This window comes from Lampetra fluviatilis, chromosome 12, assembly GCF_964198595.1.
Source record: "Lampetra fluviatilis chromosome 12, kcLamFluv1.1, whole genome shotgun sequence".
Classification (NCBI taxonomy): domain Eukaryota; kingdom Metazoa; phylum Chordata; class Hyperoartia; order Petromyzontiformes; family Petromyzontidae; genus Lampetra; species Lampetra fluviatilis.
In genome coordinates, this window is record NC_136286.1 from 10,536,822 (window position 1) to 10,561,060 (window position 24,239).

At 41.6% G+C, this 24,239-nt stretch overlaps 2 protein-coding genes across 3 annotated transcripts in view; both read right to left on the reverse strand.

Annotated features, from left to right (window-relative positions):
* LOC144935161 (sodium-dependent phosphate transporter 2-like) overlaps positions 1–1,439 on the reverse strand; it is a 76,646-nt gene extending 75,207 nt beyond the window's left edge. The window contains exon 1 of one of the 2 annotated variants that reach the window (XM_078861623.1): positions 1,254–1,439. The gene's annotated coding sequence lies outside the window, so the exon portion shown is untranslated. The remainder of the gene's footprint in view (positions 1–1,253) is intronic. The other variant, XM_078861621.1, reaches the window with a different exon arrangement.
* A 2,969-nt stretch (positions 1,440–4,408) lies between these two features.
* LOC144934967 (sodium-dependent phosphate transport protein 2A-like) lies at positions 4,409–22,921 on the reverse strand. Its single transcript, XM_078861230.1, has 13 exons — positions 22,724–22,921; positions 22,072–22,137; positions 19,451–19,678; positions 18,286–18,414; positions 17,037–17,180; positions 15,266–15,377; positions 11,796–11,991; positions 10,743–10,838; positions 9,824–9,938; positions 8,741–8,908; positions 8,083–8,199; positions 6,216–6,340; positions 4,409–5,672 (listed from the first exon to the last, which is right to left on the reverse strand). The coding sequence occupies exons 2-13, from the start codon at positions 22,133–22,135 to the stop codon at positions 5,118–5,120; spliced, it is 2,049 nt and encodes a 682-aa protein (XP_078717356.1). The 5' UTR covers positions 22,136–22,137; positions 22,724–22,921; the 3' UTR covers positions 4,409–5,117.
* Positions 22,922–24,239: the final 1,318 nt, after the last annotated feature.

Sequence of the window (24,239 nt, forward strand, 5' to 3'; positions counted from 1 at the left end):
AAGTAAAACGAAGTACTGCGCAGCGATAATTATGTAAAGCAATCAGAGACAACAACAACAACAACAACAAAAAACACCATCACGTGAATCATTTTAAAAATATTGCAAACGTAATCAATGTTAAATCAAAGCTATGTATTAAAATCCCTGCCGCGTACTCGGGCAGATTACCTCCGATACAATAAACAGGAACAAGACGACAAGAGATGTCGAATACACTAAGTCGGCGATGGAGCTTAACGATGCGAATAATTTGATCTCTTGCGCGTGCGAGTAATTAGAAGCTCTGCGTCTGCTGACGTCTTGAGGGCAATTTGGGGAATCTGCAGAGAAAATAAATAACCCATTTTGGAAGTGCTATAATAAAGATATTAGCCACGACCTCTGCAGTCTTAACTGCAAAGGTATTCGTGGGAACAGAAGTTGAAATAGGAGCCATTTTCAAGGTGGTAATGTTTCGCAGAGCTGAGAAATGCGAGGAAAACCTCAAGGCGCTTTGAGTCTGCGACAATAGCAGGATTGTCACCATGGAAGTCGCGGTTCGTACAGTACTTGTACATTGCAACAGAATGTATAATCGAAGGGGAAGTTTGAGGCGCAGAAGAGGGACAATGACTGTGAAAAATAGAGGGCACTACAGGGCACTGAGGTCTTGAATATGAAAGAGAAATCCTTTTGTTGTGATGAAAGAAACAAGGTGAACGATACAAACGCAATCATCCGTGTAGCACCATACAGTACACACTTTCACAAACACACACACACACCTGAATAATAGAGTTTCTGTATACATCTATCAACGTGGTAGTAAGTAATATGCGTGTGCTGTCGAAAGCTCCAACCATTACATTGCCGCATGGTAACGAACCTCAATGCCCCAGCTCCTGCCGCGTGGTTTCAATGTCAACAGACGCGCGCGTTGACAGCCGCAAGCCAAGTGTCTACCAATGCCCACGGTTAAAACACGTACAAAAATACCCCGTAAAGATCTTGATCTCACAATGTACCAAATCGTGTTAACTAGAAGATAAACAATCCGTCAAATCGGTTGCCACGATGCAGCCAAAGTCAACGGGCGCACAGGGCACGCACACACACAAAAAAAAAGATGGGTCCATCCAGAACGTCACCACGTGGTGGAAAATTCTTGAACACATGGGTTGCTGGCTGTGGCGTTGTCCCTTACTAAACATCACCGTCAAGTGCGTGTTGTGTGTGTGTGTTGTGCTTGCTTGCTTCGAGACGCTACTCACCGAAAGACGAATGATCGTTACCGTCCGCACGCTTGCGAACCGCCGGGAGGTTTGCGATCAGCCGGGGTTTGTTTGCTCTCTTGCTTGGCACCCCCCTCCTCCTCCTCCTTTCAACAGCAGCGAGAGGGAGGCGAGATGTTGGCCCGCCTTGTGCTCGCAACAGCCGACAACTAATGGCTAAGCTGGTTTCACCCGGAAGAGCTGGCGGCTGGTAGGCGGGTCTCATCCGAGCGCAGACAGAGGGTCGTGTTTTCCTTTTTAAGCCATTGTTCTGAGAAATTCCAAATAAATGAAATTGCCCTCTCCACCGTTGGCCTGCCACCCCCGCCGACAGGAATCCAACTCACAAAAGAGGGATGACAGCCACAACAACATCATCATCATTATTATACCGTCGTCTTGCTGTGCTGCAAACACACCAACGCACGCGGTGCCGTGTGCCACTCGTGTGCTGTCATTCCCGTTAGTAGTTGTGTTATGGAGAGAGGTTTTTTTCTTATTTTTACACACATTGTAAACGTGTAGCGTTTAAATTTGATTTATATTTACACACGTGTAAGTGTTGTTATGATACCATTTTTGAATGATCCTGATTTTTTTTTCAATTACATATTCCTAAAATGGGATGGAATTTGCAAAAGAAACGGTTCATCTCACTGGACTCCCATCTCATTATAAATGCATCTGCAGCCAAAGTTGTGTTTAAAGACGTTGCATACAACTATTCGTTTTCATTGTAGATTGTCTATCACTGTTTATTTATTTACTGAAACTATATTGGTTGGTTGTTCGTAGTGATTTCCTTATTTATCACCATAAATCCATAATCCTCTCGTTATAAAACATGTTTAGTCATAGAATGTAGAAGGCGATATACAAACAATTGTTTATTTTGGTCTTCTTTACGTTTAAAATGACAAATAAAAGTAAATATTTATGTAAATTATTCCTCAACCTATTTAGCATGGTAAGCTTTGCGGTAACTTCATAATAATGACTGTACTATACACACATTGGTGTTTGTGAGGTTAGGGGGTGGCTGTAGTTAATCCTTCCTGATGGAGTCACGTTAAAAATAACTCAACAAATCCACCACGCAGAATCCTATTTCAGTATTCTGCTCCGTGCATAAAGTAAATCCACTTCTGTGGAATTCTTTCAAACATTTCATAGAATACGCACGCAACAACGATGGGGTATCGCCTGAAAATGTTTAATGGCTCAACCGTAATCCTATTTAACATCGCCAAATAGTACAGAAATACGTCTTGAAGGAGACAAACAGTCCACCCCGGGAGACGTGGATGGATTTGCTCAAAGGGTGAAACAGCCTCAGACTCTTTCAGATTGAGGGGCTTTATTTTGAATGAACTCACCGGGACATGCTTTTGGTTACGAATGCATCTGCTGCAGGATTAGCTGGGGGCAAGAGGCGTGATCCTCAAGCGGATCCCACGAGAGCCAAAAAAATTGCCGAGCCAGATGCGATTTGAAGGAGGGCATTTTAGGAACGGGTGGCACTTTGGAATCGGTACGATTATTGTTGAACGCTGACACGGTAGTAGATACAGCACATTTCAAATTTGGATCACTGTTTTGTAATATTGCACTACCCTGAGTAAAACCAAACTTATGAAAGCCACCTATTACAATTTTAAGTTAAGCCAGAAATCATAACTTGCTGGAAATTATTTTCTGGGAGCCGTTAGTTGTTTTTTTGTAGATACAGTACTGTATATCATAAGCTGTTTCCTAAAACCGCATGTAGTGTAGTAAATGAATGATAGGCAATTACATATTCTACAACAGTATCGTTTTATGCGACAATCAAATTCGTAAGTAACAAAATAACCCGCGAGAACAGAATCATAGTACAGGCCAGAAAACCATAAGTCTCAAACAACATACAAAAGACGTGTAAGAAGCATTTAGTCTTCATGCGTTATACTAAAAACCATTAGCAGTTCCTCAAGAAGTGCATTGTGGTTATTTTGACTTCGATCACCATCAAAGTAAATTTGGACAAATGATGACCTACTGATAGGGAGCAGTTATATATACACTCATGGAACGGGTTCATTCATATTAGGACTCCTTAGTAAAGTATAATCACCATTGATCACTGCTACAAAGTCTGCCTTTGTGAACCATGCGTGTCCTCCTTCGAACACAATAAACTGCCCGAAATCGGTCGTTCCGTTAACAAAGTACAATAGCGCCCCCTTTTGGGCAATGCCGTGTGTTTAAAATTAAACATTGGTGAGCCTATGTTGGGCAGAGTTGCAACAAGCACAAGTAAGACAACGTCTCAGCACATTCGTCAATAACACGAACCTTAGAACAAATACTAAGTTTAGAGCAAATGGCCTGCCATCACAGAGAGGTAGAGTTGCTCTACATCCCTGGCCTATGGACTATGAAGGGCCATTTGCCAAAAACGTCGCCTGTTGTATACTTAAGGCAGTGTTAATGACGAACGTGTTGAGTTATCACGTCTTTAAAAGCTTTTGGCCACTGAAAAATTGAGAAATTTAAAACCAGAACCTTTACTATGGCTTTACAGTTAAATTAAACGTATACTCACTGCAACAGAATGTGAACTGCAGCTTTGGTTATGCCCAGTATCCCAGTAGGAAAAGTGCTGATATTAAGCTCAAGTTAGTGTAAACCAATTAATGTATTGCAGTCCTTTAACAATAATAACTTTGTAAAAATGGTATTCACACCATTGTTATTGCGCAAGGCTATCACGAAAGCTCTATGTTTACCGTAGTCGCAGTAGTTTCACAGTAGTGGGCGATGTTGCTACGTATACATCACAATTGAGTAATTTAACAGGTATTTTTTTTTATTTTGGCCGTGGCCCCAGCAAAATAATGTCCTACTTTTTTTTGTGTCACGAGATCTTTAACATCCACTGTGAATTCTAGATTTGAAGTTTTCGTGACTGCAAGGGTCCATACTCTTTGGTGTTTTCGGTAAAGTCACGTAGGTAAAAAAATAAATTAAATCACAACGTTTCGGAGGCAACACAAGCTTCGTCTTCAGGTGGCACCGTGACAGCAAAATTACTGTAACGGTGCCACCTGAAGACGGAAGCTTGTGTTGCCTCCGAAACGTCGTGATTTAATTTATTTTTTATTTTCTACGTGACTTTACCGAAAAAACCAATGAGTATCCACTGTGAAACAGACGGCTTGTATTTTAATGAACAGGGCGGCCTGCTGGAATCGAACTGCGAATAAAATACACTTGTGCTCTGTTGGACCATGTCACGACCCTGCAAAATGCCTCTACTACCGTAGATATGCAAATGATATGATTTAGTTAGCGGAACAAATATCAACATTTATTGAACTAAACTGCAATTTATATTAAAAAAATAATAAAGTGCAATTATGTTAAATGAAAATAAAAACCCTTGAAAATATTTACAATTATTCAAACATCTTCTTTTAATATAAAACCTGGCATTATACTATGTACATCAATTTCTGTATTATAAACTCAAGCATCATAATTACAATAAAATAAACATTACCTCATTCAGACTTATAGCAATTACCTACATTTTCCAGTGTGATAAAATGCATGACATAAAAAAATACGTGTATACTATATACTTTTGGCTTTTGAAAGCTTGGTAGCTATATCTAGTTTTAAAAGGTCCTAAGCAAGGCTTATCACCAGGTGTACAAAAATGTAGCTTTCATGGATATACTAATAACATTCGTAAAAGTATCAAATACATATTTCCAAAATACATACACAACCAAAATACACGAAGTAACCAAATAGAGCAAGGTTAATATTTTACAATTATTACTCAAAATATGGCCATTACGCCATTTAGGGAAGGCTTAGCTAAAGGTTTGTCGAATTAATCATTGCAGGGTTATCATATGCGGCCAATGTTTTTTTGTCACCACAACTTCCAGTGTCTTCTTGCTTTTTGCCTTTGGTGGAGTCTGGTATGGAGACAACCTCGACCTCTTCGTTTTTGCCACTTTTGTTGATGCACTTGCAGCACTTACAGCAGCGACCACACACCGCCGAGATGACCCGATCCAAAGGCTTCATGGAGTGCATCCAATTGGGGAGCCAGTCCCAGGTCTGCAGTGACGACGGCAGGCACTTTGGACACTTGGACTGAGATATGTTGATAACAATGATGAAGATCAGCACAGCTACGATGGGGATACAAACGCCCACCAAGATCTGCCATCCAGCTACCGAGAGGCCGAATATCGCCAGTGGCAGCACCAAAAAGCACATGATCAGGTATAGGACGGCAAACCAGCGGTACTTGGCCGTACGATCACCCAGTATCTTTGCCATCCTGATGGGGAAACGTAGCTGCGGTATGGGGTACCACAGCAGAATCCCCGAGATGTTGAAGAAGAAATGGCAAAGTGCGATCTGTGATGAGACGAAATGGAAAAAAACAATCAGCTCGTGCATCACAAGACCTCAAACTTGTCTTGAAGGCATCTTAAAAAAATATACAACTTAATTAACCTTATATTCATTGTTTAATAAAAAAAAAACGCCCAATACATGACAATCTCATTTGTATCAATGCTAAAATAACTGATTACCAATGGTAATGAGGTGATATACACTTTTAAAAACATCGCGAGTTTTGCCTTAAGAACAATTTTTTTAATGAGAAATGGGCTGCGTATGTAGTACAGTATAACATTGAATAATATAATTTCTCAAGGAAAACTGACTTCATAAAGTTTACAGTGGTAAAATAATGTAATGCGCTGCAGGACCATATTTTATAGCTTCTCATTAGAACATTTTACAAAAAACTTCGAAACTGAATTATATAAATGTTTTACACTATGGTGCTTTCATACAGCCTTTTTTTTGTTAACAAGATTGACATAATTGTCAGTTGTACGATAAACAAGATCAGTATACATTGTAAATATGGATAGAATATTTATTGCAAACCTGGAGGGCATTGTTGAGAGTTTCTCCAGGGCTTGCAAGTGCAGCCAGGAGGGCTGTTGTGGTCGTCCCAATGTTGGAACCCAAAGTGAGTGGATATGCTCGTTCAATGCTGATGACTCCAAGTCCTGAGAAAGACATGGACCATGACAGTAGATATGCTTACATGCTGCATTCAGGTCAAGTTCCGAGCAGTTTTATTATCACAGCAGTCGTGAAAGGAATGACTGTCGTCATCATCACCACCGTTAGCCATGAACTGGATAAAGGTGCTTCCTCAGCCATCACTCTTCTCAGTCATGCGATGCAAGAATCCAACTAGCTTCTGCATAGGCCATTTCATCGCTTTATCTCTGCTACGGACACATTTTTCGCAGTGTTCTTTCCTTTAGTCTGCACGACTGAGCATAATCCCTTCTTGTGACATGTACTGCCCAAGCCAACTTATTTTTCTTAACACTGGAGATGTTTCAGATGCTCTATCTCCTTATGTAAGGCACTTGTAATTTGATTAAAACGATGTGCGTTTTGTTTATTGGATAATATGGCAAAACGTTAAAGTGTTGTGAATATTGGTCCATGAGACTCACAGTTTCCCTTCCCAGTATAGCTAATATAGGTTTACTTGACTGCCAGAACTGTATCTCGTGGTAATTTTGCAATAGCAATAGTGCCCCCTTCTCGCAGAATGTGAGTACTGTCATTCAGAATGCCATTGGCATGACTGGTGACATGACCGATTTGTAATTTGACATTGCTGAACAAAAACGTTAACACTTATTTATTTAGTTATTAATTAGATTTCTCATTTGCACCGTGCAGTGGAAATCTTCCTATCTGATATCATCTAGGGCACAAGATATGGATCCTATTATACAGATTTATCCGTGCAAATTACTCCTTTTAGCTGAGCAGTGAAGCAGAAATAAAAACATTAGGATTGATTAGTTGTCAATTTGTAGACTTGAATACAATGAATTGTCTTCTTCTTATGAGTCACTCATCCACACAAATGCTTGGAAAATATGAAGAATTAGTGCATTATAATGATATTAATGTAGTACATTTGGCTATCATTCATGGCTATTGTGAAGCCGTTATGTTTTACATCATCTGCAGTAGTTTCACAGTAGGGGGTGATGCTGATATGCGTTCTGCCAACTGAGTAATCTGCAGGTGTTTTTCTTTTCAAATTAGCAAAAAATGGTCCATGTTGTCAGCACTCAATGGCCTTATCTGGTTAAATGACAACACCCGCTGGATCTTTAATATCCACTGTAAAACAGACGGTATGGAATTTAACATGTAATATACCAGCAGTAATAATTACCAGGGTGGCCGGCTGGTTTCGGACCAAGAACCTCTGAAAAAAGTGGCGAATGCGCTGTCGTTGGGCTATGTTACCGCCCAAATAATAATAGCAGCAGTTTGTACAAGCACTGCCTCTTCTGTTAACCTACTGCTGAATTAGGACCTCCCCACACTTTGAGGGTCATGATAGATATTTTACCATATTTCATCATGCTGGTTAGTGCAGGTTGGTGAAGGTGGACGAATTACAAAACAATTACACTGCGCACAACGCGTAATGCATCTGTATTTGAGCATTGGTTGCCTATCCATGCACTATCCAGGCTCAGCTCTGCTTAGCTACTGAGATTTAATTGCATTGGATGCATTCCGTGTGATTTAGTAAGTGGCAATAGCAGTTTATGCAGATCAATTACAATAGACAGATAATATGAATGATTCATAATATGTATATAGAATGAAGATGAGTTGCACAGTACATGCAAATCTATTCCATAAATTAGCAATGATCATTAATCATTACTGAACCTGGAATTTGTTGAGATAAAAAAAGCCTTACCTATGAGTGGAGTGATTGCTGAAGTGAAGACAGAACTGCTCTGCACTATGAATGTCATCCCAGCTCCAACCAAGATTGCAAGGTAGCCAGTCACCCAAGCGAATGGGAAAGGGAAATCTGAAAAAAAAGGGTCAACAATCAGTTTGAATGAGAGCAGCACACTGGCAACAACCTTCTAAGTTTAATAAAATGCATGTGAACTATCCCTAGCTGTGATTCCACATGGTAACAGATTAATAACTTTGTCAGTGTTGTGCTTGTAACTCGAGCATAAAAATTAGATAAAAATAATTAGTGGAGTGAATTCTGGATGTGCCACATATTATTATCAGAGAAAGTCATTCCGTTAATTTGACGATACGTCATCACATTGTTCAGTGCAGTTTGGTGAAGGTGGATGGCATAGATGTCATAGCATTGTACAGTACAACAAATTATGTTTCTGCACTGCTATCTGCTGATAACGTATCCCAGCCCATCCAAGGACTTTTCAAGCTTAACTCTGCTTAGCTTCCCAGACCAAAAGAGATTGTGCACATTCTCTGTCATTTAGTTATAGGCACACGTGGTGGGAAGGGCCATGAGGTGAGGGGGGGGGGTGACAATAAAATGCAGAGGATGAGAGACAGTCACAGGTTTGACCAATACACGCACACACCTGTATTGAGGACCTTCCTGATGACGGATGCGATCTGACCCTTGAGCATTGTGTTTAGGACCTTGACTATCAGGATGAGGCACGTGCATAGCAAAAGCAGCGAGCAGGCAAGCAGGATGAGCCCCACGTAGAGGTCTTCCAGCGTGGTCGAGGCAAATATGTGATTACCTGTGGGCAAACGACATCACAAAACTCATGTCCATGCAGACAAAAATCATCCACTTGGCACACTGTGGCAACATGCATGTGCACAGGTATACAGGTCGCATCGTCGGGAGCATTAGCGCAGCAGCGTGCCATGCTATGAACCCCGCGACCCGAGCTCGATTCCAACACCAGTGACAATTATGTGATTCGGTCCTGGACCTCCCCTAGGTCGACTCGGTGTCAAATAAGTACCTGGTACAATGTGTAAACATAGCCACTGGGGAGACAAAGGCAGCCGGGCGTGGTGTTGGCCACCCTCCCCCTCCAGTGCCGTGTCAGCCTTCATTAGGTATACTCGCTAACAGCACTTGCCCCAACAGTCTGTTACTGTCTATACAGGGTTCTAGATTTGAAGCTTTCGTGACTGCAAGGATTCATACTCTTATGTTTTTTCGGTAAAAGTCACGTAGGAAAAAATAAATAATAAAATAATAATAAAATGATAGAAATTATTTCTATTATTATTTCTATCATTTTTCTTTACCTAGGTGACTTTACCGAAAAAACCTAAGAGTATACAGGGGATCTTTGTCTTTAGACTATTATAGCTGATACTTTTTTACATATTATGATTTAAAACATTTATGGGAGGTATTTTTACATTATGTGATATCTACACACAATGCAAAACACTCTATATGATATTGTGCAGTTGCTTATGACAGAGAATTAAGCATATGATTATTAAATATTAAGAATGAAGTCCGAATGAGCTGCATATGACACGTGTGCTGCTTTTGAGTTATATTTAAACAATACATTTAAAAATGGCACATCTGTTTTAATTTACCTGTATAGAGTGCCCCCTTACTTTCGAGGCAATTTGGCAATTATACCCATATCTAGAAGCAACTCATAAATACCCAGGGCACGTACATCTTTCAATGTATTCGGTTTCCGTGACGTTTTTCTCCATCCAGGTGAAATTTCCATCTTCCCAGCACATGTTGCCACACTCAGATACGTTGGCCACGGTGACATTTTTCAGAACCTGATAGGTGAACAGACAAATTGGTTAGCATTTTTTTTTTTATTGCAGCAAGAGTGATATCCTGATAAAACAAGTCGTCGAAAATGTGCTTGTATTTTCCTATGCCTTTTATACTCAAGATTTTCTGCAAAATATTGGACAAAAAGGTTGATATTTAAAAAAAAAAAAGCGATGATGGTTGTTAATGAAAAAAATTACGCAAGATAATTTTCGCAGTTATAGCTTTTATAATGTGCTCTAAAATTATTGTAATGTATAGTGTTATACTGCATGTCTCTTTTTTATACAAACCCAATTTCATAGACTATAGCACATGTCAAGTAGGAAATAATGGACGTAAATAAAGGATAGGATATTATAGAATACAAACTTCACGTTTATGATTTTAAAACGAGTTTGTTTTTGCCATTTTTATGATTTCTTTTTTTCATGATTGGCAATTGCTGAATTGTTGTTGTTCTCGATAAACATGTTTGTTTTGTATATATATTATAAAAACACCAGTTCTTCTCTTGTATTGTGGGGAGTTGATCAGCGAGATTAATTTGTTCATGTTGAGGTTGGTGAGCCAGTGAATGACTTCAGGATATTCCTGGTTAATATCTGAAATGCTGCCAGTGAATGATTGCAACCGGAGTTGTACTTTGTGGTCCATGATCGCACTGTGGGCTATGTTAAATTGTCCATTGGTGTAGGAGATAGCCAGACCTGCTTATCTCCTGTTATGATCAGCATTTTATCGGTACGAATAAAATAACATAACACAAATCAATAAACTCAATAATTCAGATATGCAACACTTACTGTATATGTGTTCGTCTTGCACCAGGATTTAATGAGACTTTTGTCCTGCGCTTCGGGGTCCCCAGTTGCAATGTCTGTGAGCACCGAGCTATCCAGCTGCGAAAGACACGGGGGAAATGGGAGGACGTGATTATTTCTGGGCAGCGGTGGTGCACGCCTGCATTCCAGAACTGTGAAGGCGAGAGTTAGTGGAGCACAAAAGCATTGCGAAACTTCATCCTTGCAGGCGTCGAGGAGCCATACCCTGGCTTACCAGCAATAGGCGGTACAGAAAATGTGGACTAATCTCCATCTATATTGAAAGAGTTCGTGTTTCCCCCTCACATACGGGGATTTTTTTTCCGGGTGCTCCAGTTTCTTCCCACATGTATAAACACTCAATCGTTGCCCGAAAACATCTTCATCTATGTGCACATCCGTGTTTGTGGATTGTGCGGCCTTGTGTGATGCAGTTGCATAAGTTACGCTGTATAAAAAGTTTAACTATTAATATTCCCATTTGCTTTTTCGGTTGCCTATGTGCAAATCATCCGGAATGCGTTCGATCTTATCAGCAGGGTTTGAGCCTGGGTTGCGCTTGGATGTGTGACCGTCGTGCATTAAGCAGGTGTTATAGGCTGCCCCTCTACTTCTATGCTCCCACGGCTATGCTCCCCACCTTCGCCAACCCACACTGACCAGTGTGGTGAAGTATGGTTAAATTATCCCAATGACACGCATGGCATGGGGTGGGCTTCACTCAGCGGTCGACTGACAAAAGCGCAGTGTGTGTACACATGTTAAGGCTGGGTAGATTGGAACACATAAAGGTAACCAAATGCAGGGCCATTTTAACTGTTAAATTACCATGCACATGCGGAAGACATAAGTTCGTGTATCTAGATCTATAACAGAATTGGACGACCGACTGACCTCTACAATGCCTTCCACTAGCAAAAGGATAAAACATTTCCCCATTGCTATAGCTGTGGTCAATGACCATGGTGGGAGTGGTATTCTGAAGAAAGCTTTCAACAGCCACCTCGGAAGATAATAGAGCAGCAAATGATTTACCTGAATGATGAGCTTGGTGAGAGGCTCAGTGATGACTTTCAGGATGTCAGGAGCGTCTTCCCCATTTTCGATGTTGAATGAATCAATTATAAGCTTTGTCAGGTGATAAAGGTAACCAGAGACTACCTCAATGGGCAACAGGACTATCACGGAAATCCAGTTGAAGCAGTCATGCACCGTTGCACCACCAAATGCTCTGTAAGATACAAAAAAAAATCATAAATGTAATCAATAATGCATGCATCCATGCATGCATGTGCAGTACTGAAAAAGTACAGTTACGTGTTTTTAAATATAATCGAAACCACTAGGATGCTGCCGTGATATAATGTTGAGCACACTGGACACCCAGTACAGAGGTCACTGGTTCGTTCTTGTGGTGTAGCAGTTGAAATAGTGGGAAAGATTCTTCAAATGTTCCCACTTTTGCCTACCCCGGAGTATAAATGGGTAAACCACCTGAAGATGGAAGCTTGTGTTGCCTCCGAAACGTCGTGATTTAATTCAGTTGTTTTTCTTTTTTTTTTTTAACTACGTGACTTTACCGAAAAAACCAAAGAGTATGGTACACCACAGCCAGTCGATCGGCAAGTCACATACGGTAGGGTAAAGTATGGGTACCCACCTCTTCCAACACCTCTGGCCAGCGTGCAAGAGTAGGCAAAATACCCTCTAGAGGGGCTTGCTAAAGCTCCCTCAGTGGAGGCCTGTTCTGACAGTCGTAGCGTGAGCAAGCATTTGCAAGGCTGCACCTTTACCATAGAATACCTTACGATTCGAGGGCATAAACTGTCTTAGTGTAACCACATTTCAAGATACTGTACTGCATAGCAAGGGTGAATTGCACATTGAATAGGATTAAAAAAGAGAATGGATTTACAGGAGCTTATCTTTCAGATAATGGTTCGTTTTAGGATACTATAGGCATACAGGGATATCAGACGAAGCTATGGTACGTTGGGAATGAAAATATTTTTTTAGGGATGCGACAGTTAGTCATAGTCTTAGGTTTTTTCGGTAAAGTCACGTAGGTAAAAAATAAAATAAAAATTTATAAAAGTTATAATAGAAATAAAATAATAAATCACGACGTTTCGGAGGCAACACAAGTCTCTGTCATCAGCTGGGACCGTCACAGCTAGATTTACTGTATCAAGTGAGGCAAAAGTAAATCTAGCTGTAACGGTCCAACCTGATGACGGGGATTTGTGTTGTCTCCGAAACGTCGTGATTTATTATTTAATTTTATTTCTATTATTACTTTTATTAAATTTCATTTCATTTTTTACCTACGTGACTTTACCGAAAAAACCTAAGAGTATGAATCCTTGCAGTCACGAAAGCTTCAAATCTAGAGTTAGTCATAGGCACTGGAAAAAGAGGAAAATGTTAACATTGAATTGGTAGAACAGGCGAGGACAGAAAATGAGGGGCAGGGAATTCCCGACAATGGGGGCCAATAGCAGAGGAGCAACCTCCCTTCGATTGGAGGTTTACTCAGGGTTTTGACAGACGCCCTTGGTTGTAAGTGCAGAGGGTACGTGGAAGCGAGTCGATGCAGATGAGATGGACACATTGAGTCCATGGAGGCTTTCAAAGTGAGAGAGACTCCACTACCCATGATACCATGCTGTCATCGTGCTTTCCCTCCAATACGTACATAGTAATGTGTTAGTTGGTGCGCATTTGATATTATTTAGTGCACTGTAACATATATATGTGATGGTGTCTGGTATTAATAAAATTAAACAATGATTTCATTGGATAGCACATACATTGCGTGAGTAGCAGATCACTTAGAATGATGTACTTTTTCACAAACCAATGATATCAGATTCTATAATGAGACATTCATAATTAGTCAATTAAAACCAGCTAATTTAAATACAAATTGAGTCACATTGGAAACATTCCCATGTATGATTCACTCAGCTATGTTTCATTTTAACTATGTCCTTGACTATAGTTCCATAAACTAACCGAACCTTAATTTTTTTTCAAACATTTAGGGAGTTTTACTCACACACTGCTTAACTATTCCGTGAGCAATCATGCAGAAGTGCAGATTACTTTGATTTATTCCAGCCCACGAGGCAATGGCCAAATGTACAAACTGCTCTCTCAGAAATCCATTGTCCCTTTTATTCCCACACATGTTATGTTTTGCTTCATGTACTGCTTGAGCAAATATTCAGCATGAATAATAATGAAGCCCATTTTATAACGGGAACTCAATTCTTGTAGCTAGTCGCTCACGTCAGTCAGAGGATGATGCGCTATGAATGCTCGTCGTGCGAGCGAGGTCCACCGCTTTGCACTTTGATGACCCACACACAAACACAGTACGGTATGGTGCATTGCCAGTCGCAGTCCCAGTGAATTGAACTGAACAGGCTTTCCTGTAAATTGTGTACTGGGATTGTAATGATTTTCTCCATTGTGATTCAACATTTGTTTGTAATTCGAAGTCACATTATAGTTCAATAATCGCTTCTCTTTTTGCATCGTGGTAAATGTAGCGGCCTCGAGTGACCAGAGGGAATCACCATTTATAAATATAAAAACCCCCCATAAATTCACGTATTGCGAGTGAGAAGAATGTAAATGAAATCGATGAAACCATGCATAATTACTCCTCCAGTGTGTATGATTGTGGCTGTGTGATCTGCCACGTGTTACCCACATTTTATAATTTAGAAAGATTTTACATTCACACATAACCCTTGTAGGAAATGTCCAAACATTTTCCCCCTGGTAGTCTGTCTGGACATTTTGAATCGGAAAAAAAATGTACAGCCCTTTGTCAATATGCTGCTGAATGAAGGCTTCCACATGCCATGTTGTGGTGCAGTGTGCTAGCCAGTGCGCTACCGCTCTACCGCTAATTAATGCTGCATATCAATACTAAATGTATGGCAGTAGCAAAAAATATAAACTTCACTCGTAAAAAATGTAAAGATGCAACTCTGCTAAATGCGTTGCTCCCACCGCTGCTATTACAGCTAGAGCTTGCATGTGCTCCTCGAGTGGGTATTGGCGCTTCCATGCTGGCCAGATATCTTAGAAGAGGTGGGAGTAATCATACTTTCGCCCACCAGACTCAACCTGCCAATTGACTAACTGTAGTGCACACATGTTTTATAATGCTACGTGGACAGTGGGGTAGAGGGGTGGGGGTGCCGGTGGTTATTGAAGAAACGTGCATCATTGTTACAACTGCCGCACCGGGAGATTGAAGCGGTCCAGTGACATCTGTATTAAAAGTTCAGAATGCTCACCGTTACACCACGGCAGCATCTCATTATCCACCCATACGTTTTTTTTTTTAAAACACAATGACTGTATGCACGGTATTATTTTATGTTTGCGGCTTTCACGGCTCTATGGATTCATAGCGAACGTATATATTCGGGTTAGCTGTGTGGGGATTTCCCCAGTGTGTGTGTGTGGAGCATTACAACAAAAGTTACCTCCTGAACTGATTCCTGTCGCCCGACTGCATGAGAGCCACGATGGTGTTCGTCACCGATGTCCCAATGTTGGTGCCCATGATGATTGGAATGGCTGACTGCACACTCATTACTGTTCAATAGAGAATACAAAAATCTATTCATCTTTCCGCTGTTTTTGCCAAATATTAATTTGGACATTTCGGTCCAGGACAATGTTTTTTTTCTGTCATATCAATCAATCTTGTGTCACTGACGCATTACCAGTTGCCATACTGTAGACCATTGCGCTGGTGCACAGACATTTAATTGTATAACTCAATTCCATGACAATACTATAATGTTGGTTATGTAATTGACATTTCATATACAATGAATGGCATCTTCAAATCATATTTTTTGTATTATCACTGTATTATCGAGTAGAGAATGACACTTATAAAACCAGGTCGGTAATGTTTAGGCATTTGCATTTAGTATTACTTATAAAAATGTGACTTTCAATGCAAGACATTCATTTTACACATTTCAGTTCGTAACACTTTAACCAATTATGCCAGTGAGGATCACTGTACGCATGTGCTGTGAAAGGGAGTATATGTGGGTGGATGCACATTGATAAAACTGGGCTAGGAATGTTTTTTTGTTCAAGGAGGCTTACTCAGCCCCCGTTGTGATAAAGCAATATTTCCACATTATTCACAACAGATCCACGTAGCGAGCTTCACACAGTGTGCTGTACAAACTTGCAATGCACCCACACTTTAGCAGCAATGACAGGGGGAGAGTGAGGCAGCCACCTTCACGGGCGCAGAATTGTTGGGGACGAATGAAGCAGTGGAGGCCGTTGATTCAAATCTTTATAGATGGCGCTACCGTCGCCTCAGCAGGTGGTGGGTAAGGGGATGGCAACTTTCTCCGGATGCCAAAATGTTGAGCCTGCGGCTCTGTTTGCACAACACTGTATGAACTATTTCCAAGTGCATGCGAGGTCCCTATTGAAAGCGCACCCGGCCCTGACAAGAGTTTTCCTTTGACTTGGTGTCTCGATAGAGAAAATAATGATACACAATACAATCTCAAGCGACAGAGATACAATTCTGTGCTGTGCACACCAGTAGCCATTTTGAGTACAAGCTGGTAAAATTAAACACAAACTACAGTGAATCGATATCAGCACTTCGGAGACAATGGCGTATACCGTAGATATGCACGATGGGTGCCGGACCAAATCACTGTCTTGGTTGCTTCACTGACCACAGTACAGAAAATTTACTTTTAAAAGTATTTGCAAAGTTTCAGTCTGGCAAGCGTAAAAAGGCTAGGGGAGGTTTTTTTGTTCTTATTCTTAGGTTTTTTCGGTAAAGTCACGTAGGTAAAACATTATTTTATTTTACTTTTATTAATTTTAATGTTTTAATCTTAATTTTTAGAACTTTCGTGACTGCAGGAATTATTATTTGTTTCTTTCGGTTAAGTCACGTCTAAAGATAAAATAATAAATTAAATTAATTTATATAATAAATTAAATTAATAAATTAAATTAATTTATAATAAATTAAATTAATAAATTAAATTAATTTCTTATTTTATCTTTAGACGTGACTTAACCGAAAGAAACAAATTTTAATGTTTTACCTACGTGACTTTACCGAAAAAACCTAAGAATATGAATCCTTGCAGTCACGAAAGCTTCAAATCTAGAATTTTTTGTTCTTGTTTCGCAATCGGGTGCATTGGGGCGCACGCGTGTTGGAGGAGTGTGGGCTGCTGTGCACGTTGTGTCACGCACGTCCAGAGGAGACCATGCTGACGACGATGGAGGTGGAAGTGCTGGAGCTCTGCACCAGGATAGTCACCAAGATTCCGATGACCAGGCCGGCCACAGGGTTGGACAATATCGAGTTGTCACTGAAGATATCGCCAGCAACCTTACCTGCCGCAAAACAGAAAAGTGAGGTTTGTGTAATGCGTTCGTGTAACTTGCCAGTATATCAGCAATGATATGCACTTTCGTGGTTTTTGTTTTTACGAGTGGATTCGTAGACAACAAATCGTGTGTCTACTAAGATGTAAATTTAAGAGTAACTCAAAGGATAACATATATTTAGGTCGCTACTATTCACGTTGAGGGAGCGATAATTATTTAAAGTGATTTAAAGGCTCACTTTTGGACGGCCACCATCTAACCTCTTTCCAGAATATATAAGCCTCAAAAATGTGAGATATAAACGAAAGGTGTCAAATTCCAATAGGGTACTGCAGTTGGATTTCAACAGCAGGTTACCAAGTACGACGGAAAATTGTATTTATCTAATCTCTTCTGGTTGGGGAAAAGGTCGACTGCATTGCAATGTGGAGGTTCTTATCTCATTCCAAGTTACCATTGCTTCAGGGCAAATAGGTTAGGGTTTATTTGTTAAAGGGGTATGTGAAAGATCAGCAGCAGGGGGCTATGTTGATAATACGCAGTGGTGGGTTGAGCCATTAAAAAAAGAGCTTAGCACATTAATTAATAATTAATGCAGGTTACTGGCTCTTGAGGTATTCTAGCCACAGACTTTGGAAGTTACTCAATAGCCAAAGCCGTAGCTGGGACTGGCCCACACCACACCATGCGACATCACTTTCCTTACACCAGCAATGTAATCTTTCCCCCCAAATATGGAAACAAGTTAATTATCAGTGCAAAGTGTTTTTGTGTGTGTGTATATATTGACCAAAATTTACACTGGACGTTTCAACTGTCCAAGTGTTCGCATGATGTGGCCAACACGTACGGCCTATTCAGATGAGCACTTAACATGAGAAAAGCAACAACAGGTGTTGCATTGATAATTGGTTCTTTACCCTTCTATCTGGCAACAAAACTGACAAAACTGAAAAGGTGTCAGTTTTGTTGCCAGATAGAGGGGTAAAGAACCAATTATCATATTTTTACTGGCAAATGAGGTTCCCATAGGTGTTGCATTCTCACACCAACTAAAAATGGTCAGAAACCAAAGCGCTGACCGAGTCAACGCTTGGAATTGGTTCCCTACCTCCCACCAGCTGAAAGGCTGAGCTCAGGATGTCCAGAGAGCACACGAAGAAGTAGAGGAGGCCGAGCAACAGCACTGGCTTGATGATGCCCGACAGGACTCGCTTCACTTTCCCTGACGTGCTCATCTCTGCAACAAAAACAAAAAGCCAGCCATCCCATGTTATTACTCATTTTTGTGTGTTAAATGTGTTGTCCTTCACCCCCACGCCTCCGATTAGCACGGTTGGCTACGTACGGTGCGAAAGAAGTTCAACGTACGTACATTACACACAATCTTAAGGCCTTGAAAACACGATGTGATTTTGGAGCTATCGATGGGTTTGATTCTACAAACAATGTTTATTATATCATAATCGCATCATCATTGCATCGTGAGATTGGTCTCAATGCTGTTGTTGCACTCTCGTCGCAACCCAATTAAAATGTTTCAATCAGGAACGTTAGCAATATTAAAGCATTTTTTCCAGCCACTGAGCTAGTTTGGATCACATGACCACAAAGATGGCCTTACTATAAAGATACCCTTATCAATTGTGTGACCTGATTGGTCATCTTCCCTACAATATTGTAGTGAATGGCCATTTCAACACTTTATATGCAGTGATTGATGTCTATGGGTGAATTCGTAAAGTTTTACAACGAGCACTGCTTAATCGTGGTTTGGTTTAGCATCGTTGGTAAATGCTGTTCTGTTCTTGGGAATAAGTTGAATGCTTATTTAAACCCCTCCTCCACCTCCGCCTATGAAAACAGTGCTCCCTTGTGCAAGATTTGACATCGGTCATGTCAGTTCGCTTCTTCGGCCGCGGCTAAAGTCAGTGGCGGGTGATGTCACTCGGAGGTTGTCTGACCATGCTTCAACCACGCTGCTGCCTCAGTGCGGTGTGGTGAACTGCACCCAAGAAGAGTGAGCTGGAAGAGTCATAGGCGGAGTTTGGCTTCTATATTGGGGGGGGTGGGGGCGACAGACCGCAGTTTGCTATGTCCCTCACATTAGCTATTAATTGTAAAGTACTGAAAATTAATTAATAAATGTGCCCAGGTTGGGAGAGGGGGCATTGCCTGCCAGTGCCCCCCCCCAAACTCCACCCATGGGCAGAGTGGAGGTGGGAGGAGGGGGGGGGGTGAAGTCAGGGGAAGACAGCCACAGGTGTGGACCTCACCTGACCACTTGAGGCCAGCCTCCACCTGTATGTCCGCGATTTTCCAGGGGTCAAACTCCTCGTCCGTGTCCTTCGAATCCTCGTCCTTCTCACTTTCCTCATCCTCCTCGCCCGACTTCACCAGTGCCATCTGGGATACGGCCGGACCCAGGGAGCCGAGCTCGGGGTCACCACTGGCATCGTACCCCTTGACTTCCCCGTGGACATGGCCATTGGCCACACCCTGCCCTGTGTGGTGGAGGCCACGTGGAAGACCATGACGCATCATAGGTTGAAAGCAAATGTCTTCCCACATTACAAAACACAGGTACGTTGTACGGTTTTAATCCATGGCGCGTTATTGGATGTCTAGAGTGATATTGTCAAGCAGATATGTTTTAAGCAGACCGGACCGAGTTTGAAATCTGGGTCCCATCAATTACCAGATGTCATTGGCTAGAGCAATCCATATCAACTATGGGACCCCATGTACCGCAAAAGCAATAACGCATGGTGTTTTAAAACATGTTACGGCGGCTTACAATTGATCAATATTGATTCTTAATCTCACGATACATGCATCGAACCATGCGCGGTGCAGTCGATGTGTTTTACACACTCGCACGTTATAATCGCAGTACAGGAGAATCCCTCTTATCCGGGGTGATATAGGGGACCAATATCGCGGCTCCGAGCATCAGCGGGGTTATCCGCGATGTTCCTCCTCTTTTCCGCACGTGAAAACTTTTTTTACGGACAACTCCGCGGACAATATCGCAGCGGGGGGGGGGGGTGAATCTCAAAATGTTTGCACTCATGGTGCCGCAAAGACACGCGTCCGTCTCTATCCCCAGATAAGCACGGTCGGCTCCGTGCGTTGCCAAAGAAGTTCAACATACATACGTACACGTGTGCCGTAACAGAGGCGGAGGTGCAGATACACACAGACACTCTAAAGACACACAGACACGGAGACGCACACATGTACTGACACGGATACGCACACAGGCACGGAAAGACACAAAGACAGGGACACCGATAGTACACGTGTCTCTCCTCGTGTACTGTAGATGTCAGGGGCTACTGACGTTTCCGGCCCTGGCCCACTTACAGGAAAGGGTGTTTCCCTGTCTCTGTGTCTTCATGTCTTTGTGTGTCTCCGTGTGTCTCTGTCTCTTTGTGTGTGTGTATTTCTCTCTCCTTGTTTGTCTCTGCATGTCCGTGCCTCTGCGAGTGTATTCGTGTCTGTGTTTTCTATTGATCACAGCGAGTTCCGCCCGTGCACTTGCTATGACCTTGGCATTGCTTTCAAAGTTAGGGATATCAGAAAGCAATGGGGCCCCTGTTAATTTTTTTCCCTGGACCTTACAGCTGTTAAACGGGTAATCGTGCCGCAAATAAGAGGAGTTCTGGTAGTTTGTGGTCCCTGCTGCCATTAGAGGCCCTTCACATTCACGCAACAATGCCAATAGGTTTTGTTTTATGTTCTATTTCATTCGAGCTGGTTTGCGGGAAAATATCTGACGGCTACGAACGGTGGTGTTCTTGAAAAATACAGCACCTGCGTTAATAGGTCAAAAGCCAGAGAAGAACAACGTTTGTTTACACTTTCAGGAAATGTGTCACCAGTCCGCCTTGCATGTGCGCAATGATGCAAAGTCTCCAGACTATATAACGTAACGCTGTTAAAGCTGGGCAATTGACTAGATGGTTGGGTGCGGCATATTTTAAGGTTAACGGAACAAACTAACGCTGAAATGGATCGCAATGAGCGTTTGGGTCAGGCGATTATAGCGACCGATTAGTTCAGCCGACTCAATCCGCACCCCCGATTACGCACGGTTGATTATGTACGGTGCGCAAGAAGTTCAACATGCGGTACATAAATACAGAGGCGAGATCGAACAGTGACATCAACGCACGTGGATGTTTCCGACGCGCAGCGATGGGCGAACGCGTTAACGTGAACACGTCTTCAGTGTCCATCCATCTGGAGATGAACACTGGTTGATGATCCAACGTGCACGTATTAGAATGATAAAAATGTATTTAAAAAAATGAAATTGAGTCAAAATGTTACTTAAAATGCATACTGACAACGTTTTGGAATGTGTAAAATCAAGTGTATGTGTTGTTTTGAGTAAGGTCGTAAGTAAGGGCAATGCGGAGGCGATGGGGGGGGGGGGGATCGCCCCATCTCTTCGAGAACCAGAAAATTTCTACTTATTGATATTCGTTTTTTGCCGAATTATATTGTGCTTAATACAACTGATATTTTTATACGAATTAAATAAATAAGCACCGTTCGTAAAAAAAATATTACCAAATAATTTCCATTACATCGAAGGGAATGCACATTCAAATCTAGGGGGACAGAGCACATTATCAGAGTTATGTTTTTTGTTTGCATTATGACCGCAGTTATTGTGGTCTATGTAAACATGACTCCTTGTAAAAAAAAGGTGTCAGTTTTGTTGCCAGATAGAAGGGTAAAAAACAATTATCATATTTTTACTGGCAAATGAGGTTCCAATTATTTAAAAAAGCTTGAAATGTTCGTTCCCCCGCTGTCGCCGTTGCCAAAGTTTATTGGTCACCCCTGGGGCAATGTGGACGTCAACTCGTATACGCGGGAACCTTACCTTCAGCATCGTCGTAAATTGTTGCTTCGTCCACCTTGTCGTTGATGTTGGGAAGAGGAGCCATTCCTTTGTGATCAAACGAAACATTCGTCCACGTGTTATTTCACCGGTCAGTGTAACAACAGGTCACGGCAGACCGATGTTACAAAAAAAAATACAGGCTAGTTCGTCTTTTAGATAAATCAGTAGCGAATACTTTTCCAACATAACAATGTAGTGTGTAATAAATGGTCGGAGAATTACGTGTTTAAGTACGTGAAATACATTCTTGTCAAATTAGTCCAATGGACATACATTGTACATACGTGTAACAAACCACAAAAATCAATCAAGACCTTCGTACGTAAAATAAGCTGGTTGAGTGCAACCAGTTTGTCTAAACATTTCATGTTCAACGCTCAAATGATTGAATCCTGAAAACGATGTATAAATATCAGTAATAGTACCTGTTTGTCACACACGGACTACACGCAACGGTGTCAATAGATAATGTACCTAGAGTGTAATTGGTCGAACATATAACAAACTTTAAAACAAATAAAATTACATTATAGTGTTGTCCACACGCGACTAAAAACTGAATAAATAAACGCACATGGGCAAAACAAACACAGGGCAACATCTGTACACATTTAACAACACTAAAACACACCTGATGGTTGCAGCAAATCGCAGCAAGCTCAGGCACACAACGATGCAGGGCAAGGCGCGCTGCTGCTGCTGAGTTGAGCTGCCGAGCGGAAGCTAAGGGATGAATGGCGAAGTAACGCAATTTATACCCCGAGAAGCGATCAAAGTCTTAAATGTAGCACGCACGGTGCGGGTGCCGCAACACGAGGATTCTCACGGGGCGGTCTCCTCGATGGTCTGGTTAATGATTCTCGGGCCACGCCTGGCCATTCAGTGGGGACGGGGAGGGGGGCAGGGGAGGTGTGCTCATTAAAACCACAGGCGTTGTCACTTTGATGGGCACGGGTCGTTACGCGGAGTTGAGGCTGGGGAGATATTCGCGGTGATGAGAATTGGCTGCTTCCTTATGATCATCGTTACCATCGTCATCACAATCGTCAAAATCGTTCGATGTGCTTTTATGTATATCTGGTTTGTTTTGCTTTACGGAATTTTGAGATTGTACCCGGTTATCACTTTAAAAGAGACAATTCGTCTCCATTGGATCTGACCTGCATTGTTATAAATGTATAATTCGATTTTTATATTCATTAAACTTTAAAGGGTTCAAGTAGGGAGCAAAATTGAACTACTGCAGTGCAATTTAATAATAAACACAATCAAAACTGCCTTAGCCTTTAAGCAACTGCATGGGTGCATCGTATTGTGCGAGTAATCTTTACAATGGGCCGCAGTATGGGACAAATTTGTAGTGTCATCATGGTAAAAATCATGACATTGGTGTTCGAGCCCTGCTCTACCACGATTTAGTTTTTATTTACACGACTTATGATGATTGTTAGTCTAATCTCTGCGATTGATTTGCAAACACGGTGAGGATTACCAACCTAGTCAAGCAGGCAACGCAGTTACGTGAAGGGAGCAGTAAAATGGCTTTAGAGAAATTGACTTCTCTAAAACTGACATGAAATAGATTTCTCCAAGACGAAGGTACTATGCAAACCCACTGGCTATCAACAAAGATTTGTTCATGAAGCCATCCAGATATATAAGCACAGACACAATTTCAACCGAGAAGATGGGTACAAACTGAGCAATCATTGGAAGGACTTTATTAACCAGGTAAAGTCATAACTGGCTGCGATGCTTCCATCCTACCTGCCTATGTTAGCTGTTATTTCCGACTCTCTGAGTTACATTACCTTGTTAAATGTCTTTACGTTCACAGGCTAAATGTCTCACTAACATAGCTGTTGCTCCCTTTTCCTCGATGCGGCGGTGGCGCTCGCTGTTTAATAGGCTGAATGTCTCTCATTAACACAGCCGCTGCTGCGGGAGCCGTCTCACATTGACATGCTCATCTCTAGCAATACAATGGCCGAGGTATAGCTAGCTCTGCGATCTTACATTTACTTGCAAATTCCATCTCTAGCCCCGCCCACTTACCCTTGGGTTGTACCCACCTCAAACCTTTATAACCTTTGGGTGCAATAGCCCACATTTCTTCCTGCCTCAGCAGTCCGCCTGCTGTATTTTTT

What these genes read in the sequence shown, in the direction of transcription:
- LOC144934967 (XM_078861230.1), bottom strand. Translation starts at nt 22,135, where the DNA reads ATGGCTCCTCTTCCCAACATCAACGACAAGGTGGACGAAGCAACAATT. An exon ending in CAGCATGGTCTCCTCTGGAC is followed by an intron (nt 15,378 to 17,036) that starts GTGCGTGACACA and finishes TCTATTGAACAG; the next exon opens with TAATGAGTGTGCAGTCAGCC. An exon ending in AGCAATCACTCCACTCATAG is followed by an intron (nt 6,341 to 8,082) that starts GTAAGGCTTTTT and finishes TGTCTTTCTCAG; the next exon opens with GACTTGGAGTCATCAGCATT.